The sequence below is a fragment of the Alosa alosa genome, chromosome 1 (assembly GCF_017589495.1).
Source record: "Alosa alosa isolate M-15738 ecotype Scorff River chromosome 1, AALO_Geno_1.1, whole genome shotgun sequence".
In the NCBI taxonomy this organism is placed as follows: domain Eukaryota; kingdom Metazoa; phylum Chordata; class Actinopteri; order Clupeiformes; family Clupeidae; genus Alosa; species Alosa alosa.
The window spans coordinates 21,600,503-21,605,502 of NC_063189.1; the positions used below are offsets into that span (position 1 = coordinate 21,600,503).

At 47.5% G+C, this 5,000-nt stretch overlaps 1 protein-coding gene across 6 annotated transcripts in view; it reads right to left on the minus strand.

The window, feature by feature from the left end:
* cntln (centlein, centrosomal protein) overlaps positions 1–5,000 on the minus strand; it is a 79,063-nt gene that overhangs the window by 46,296 nt on the left and 27,767 nt on the right. For all 6 annotated transcript variants that reach the window (XM_048253099.1, XM_048253107.1, XM_048253123.1 and 3 more), the window contains exon 12: positions 2,636–2,757. In XM_048253099.1, the coding sequence (XP_048109056.1) occupies positions 2,636–2,757 (122 nt within the window). The remainder of the gene's footprint in view (positions 1–2,635; positions 2,758–5,000) is intronic.

Consider the following 5,000-nt stretch of genomic DNA (forward strand, 5'->3'; position numbering starts at 1 on the left):
GGAGGAACAAATGGGTTCCGCTCACACCCATAGGGCCCCAGTGAAAGATTAGGGCCCCTCACACTCTTTTAGTGGCATACTGATATGGGTATGGCTGTGTGTGTGTGTGTGTGTGTGTGTGTGTGTGTGTGTGTGTGTGGGAGAGAGAGAGAGAGAGAGAGAGAGAGGAAGAGAGAGGGAGGAGAGAGAGAGAGAGAGAGAGAGAGAGAGAGAGAGAGAAGGGTGTGAGTGAGAGTGTGTGGGTGTCAAACAGAAGGTTTGCATTCCAGTAGTGAGCAGAACTCGCCAATAGGAGATAAAAACTCTATTGGTAAGAGGTGTTTGACTGCGGAACTACTTAACTGGCTAAGCTGTCCAGATGCTCGGCCTGCATTAGCAAATGAAACAATAAATGGCTGGATATCTTTATCCAGCGGAGCAATATAAGATTCATGAGGTCCCTGAGAGGCTCCACGCCAGAGGAGACCACCACCGCCGCCGCAACCCCCTCAAACATCTCCTGCAGCGAGCTGGACTTCATTATGAGGCAGCGCAAGCTAAAAGTGCTAGAACTTTCATGAAAGGCGTGGACTAATTGCTTTGATTCAGGCGAATCTGTTCATCAACGCAACTTTGATCAGGGTGTAGATGTTTTAATAGCCTTTAATTTTATTTACCAATCCCACTGTCCCAACCTTATTTAAGTAGAAAAAAAAATCCCCATATATGCTACTTCGGCCAGTTTTTTCCCCCCTCTGTTTCCTGCCTCCATCACGTTGGGTTAGCGTGGAGGTGATCATGAATGATGTGGTGAGTTAAGCTGGGCGCGCTCAGCACCAGGCAGCTGCAGCATGCTAATGAGCAGTTAGCACACTGCTGCGCGCTAACACGCGGCCACGGCGCCCTCACCGCTGTCCACTCGCATTCCCACCAGCGCAAGAAAGGGGGGGAAAAAACCCTCCCACAACCAACTGCAGGATGATTGATGCATGACTGCTGGAAATAACGAGATGCTTACACTAGCTGGGTTAGCGTGAGCGGCTAATGAAATCAACTCCAAACACTAATACATTTAACTTTTTCAAAGAATATGTAAATTTGCATCAAGTATTTTAGATTGGGATGGTATACACGCAAACCAAAGGAAATAGCTCAAAAAACTTAGATGGGATGAAAACAGTTTGAGCTCTAAAACAAACACACTCCACTCTGACTATACTGTGTCACGAGGAGACAAAGAGAGAATAGACAAGTGTCTGTGTGTGTGTAAGATGGCGCAAAAAAAGAAACACAAAAGTACGGTAGGGAGGAGGCGGGGGGCTACGGAAGTGTCAGCCCAGCATGGTGGCAGCTTGGGATCCTTAACAAGCCCAAAAAAGCAATGAGAGCCGACGTGTCTCCCCTCTGACTTGTTAGGACTGATTTCTGTGCGTTTAGCAGGGCTGCTTCAAGTCACTCTTCATTGTTTCTCTCTCTTGACTGGCACGGCCCCTTTGGGGGTCTTTGCTTTCTAAAGTTGCTGTTTGCCCTGACAAAAAGAAGTCACAAACAAATACAGACACATTCCTGGTATATTTAACCCTCAAATAAATGTATTGAGCAAAATAAGCATCAGTCTTTACACAGGCATTCCTTGATGTTTGCAAATGTTTAAATTGTTTGTAAACAAAAATAATAGAAAAATGCCTTTCACAAAAAAAAAGCTATACTAAATTTAACACAAGTCTCAGGGTAATGGTCTCAAAATGGTCACACAAAAGAGTAGAGAAAATATTCCATCAATAGACTATAAAGCATTCTAAAAATGAGCGATCCATAGATCTCCTCACCGATATTTTCTGTGTGCTTTGTTCATTGCAGACACACTCACACAATCTCTCTCACTCACACACACACACAGATACCCGACAGAGGTGAATATATTCACACTCCTTTCACACGGACTCATGTTGCACTGCTGTTTTCTTTAATTAACCCAGGGAGAGCACAGCTGACAAGGTCAACACTTGCATCCCATGTGAATACTTAACATACACTCCCATTAGTTCCCTTTAAAAGGCGTGAGAGGTGAGGAGAGAGGGAACCAGGGAAATCTCAGTCACATTTTCTGCATCACCCCACTGACAACCAGATCTTAGCACTTTCACATAAAGGCAGGTCTGGCAAGAAGAAATATTTTTCCCCATTTTCTTTTCATGTCCATCTCTACCTTGCCTTTTCCCTCCAAAGTAAGACAGACCACTTTGGAACAGACGCAGGTGTATTCTGGGAGACACGACCACTAACACAACAGACCTGAAGACACTAAATTGGGCATGTACCCTGGAGCAGCACACTGTTATGAGCCTGCAGCTCTTTCACTCATTTTTTTATTATTATTATTGTTCTCTGTAGAGAAATCGCCACCTCCAGGCGGTCATCTGGTGCCAAACACCGTATCTTTTATGTGAACCCGTTCATAACCAGTAAGCAACTTAACGATAACTACTGTCATGACGAAACTTATGGGTGACTGTGGTTGAAAAGAAAATCTGGGCATGTTGAACTTGCTTCATAGTGTAGGACCATGGTCCTAATAAACCCAAACAAACCACAACAGCCACAACAAGCACATAGCTGTCAGTCAATCTGTGCTGAGAGGTGATTGGCTACTCACTTGCCCTGGGCCTCCTCGGCCTGCCTCAGCTGCTCTCGTAGACTCCTGTAATGGGTCTGGATCAGACGCAGACGCTCCTGACGCTTGTCATGGGCCTTCCTCAGCGCCTCGTTCTCTTCAGTCTGGAGCACACACACACACACGCACACACACACATGCGCCCAGACACACAGACAGGCACAGACGCACACACACAGACACACACACACACACCTGAGATCATTGTTTATGGTGCCTTGTTTTATAGCTCCGGGCATAAAGATATTATACATTTTAAAAAAATTCCCTTCAGAACATATTAAACAGAATTCTTTACTCAAAAACATTAAAATAGTCAACTCATCTCAAGTCATCTCATACATTCCAAAAAATATTTATATTCACTATACATAATCTAGAGCTTTTCTTATCCCTTCTGCACTTTGAGAAGCAAGTGAAAAAGTTTGGTTCCTAGTTGAGGATCTGTGTGCACTGCAGTCCTCCCCTCCCTGTGCTGCAGGCGGGCTGGCAGGCGGTGATGCGAGCCTCCATACTGACCCTGGCACCTGGGACATAATCACAGGCCGCCGTGTCAGCGGGCAGCCAATGGGGAGCGGGCGACGAGCCCACACCAACCACGCGCCCCACAGCATGGGGGCGCCCACTGAGCGAGGTTACACCCCCCCCCCCCCCCCATCCCACCCCAAATACTGGCCTTAGCCTACCAGCCATTTAAAAAAAAAAAAAAAAAAAACGACGAAAAGCACAGACGAAGGGAGGGGTGGGGAGAGAAAAGGCCAGAGATTACATGGGACTTTTCAGAGGTGAACATATAGATTTTCCTGACAAGAAAGGCCCCCTATTATTCTGACCTTAGCTGGCAGCGAGCAGTGAGGGAAACAAGGCGAGGGGCTGCTTTCTGCTTGAGTGGCCAGGGCTGGGAGACTTGTCGAGCGGCTTTTTGAAGGGAGGGAAGCTTGTTTACCGCTGCTATGACACGGCAGCCCTGCCGGGAGGGAAATGCAGGGCCCTGAACCCTGTTATTATTAACAAGGACAAAGAGAACACGCCAGGCAGAGGCCAGCCGCCAATGTGACAAGTATGGATTTACTGCTCCCAGATTCACAAGAGAGGACACACACTAAAACCCTTCAACAAAAAACCCGTGAAGGAAAAAAAAATTATGAAACACACACACACACACACAAACACAACTGGAAAATTATAAAACACACACACACACACAAACACAACTGGTCTCTAATGAAGGAGGCTGGGCCAGAGGAGAGGAGAAGGGAGAGGAGAGGCTGGTCAGCAGACAGATTGATCGGCTGCTTCTCTGTGTCAGAGTGACAGGGCATTAGCCACATCATAGCATTTGCAGGGCCCTTCATGCAAGATCCACACTTCTGGCAAGGGCAGAGCACCCCCCCCCAATCAATACCAGTCCTTACAGCTTACTACAGCTGGAAGGACTCTGAAATCAACTCTGCTAACAAAAAACAGAACTTCACATAAAAATATATATTTTCTGCATGCCTTTAGTAAGAAATAAAACATCTGCATTTCATAGAGGGACGAGGCAGAGGGTCCAAATGGCAGATCGCGTAAACGTTAAGGCCGTGGTTCTGTTGAGTGGCGGTGGCGCCAGTAAGGGAAGCACTTGACAGACTTGCCCCTCAGCTTCAGTGTAAGAGGTACACGAGCCCTGCAGAGAAAGGGCTGTTAATTAGAGAGATGACCTGTGGTAGCGTCTTTACTGCTCACCGCTACAGGAGACGCGAATGATGGCCACACACCATGCCTGCCCAATCTGTCTAAAGGGTGTAGAAGAGAGGAGCGGAGGAGAGAGGAGCGGAGAGGAGAGAGGAGGAGAGGAGGGGAGGGTGTGCTGTCTGTCTCCCATCCACCGCTCTAGCAGTTGGAGAGAGAGAGAGAGAGAGAGAGAGATTTAGAGAGAGAGATAGGAGAGGGTGAGGGTGAAAGAGAGCGAGAATGAAGGTCAAAGGAGTGAAGGAGCTGATGGGTTGAGACAGAGTGCAGTTCCTGCAGCACACACGCACTCAAGCAGCTCCTCTCCTGCTGCTTCATTGCTTTCGCTGACGCCGAGTGTGTTTCTGGAGGACTGTGTGTGAATGAATGTGCGTATGTGTGTGAGTGTGTGTATGTATGTGAGTGAGAATGAGAGAGAGAGAGAGAGAGAGAGAGAGAGAGAGAGAGAGAGAGAGAGAGAGAGAGAGAGAGAGTTTGTGAGTGAGTGGGTATGGACTAGAAAAGGTCACTAAGGAGGCACCGGTCAGCCAAACAACGGCCTCTTTGTGCAGAGAGGGGAAGGGAGCCGTCTATGTCCTCTGGTCCTTCCGCCTGCATCTGATAACAGCCTCAC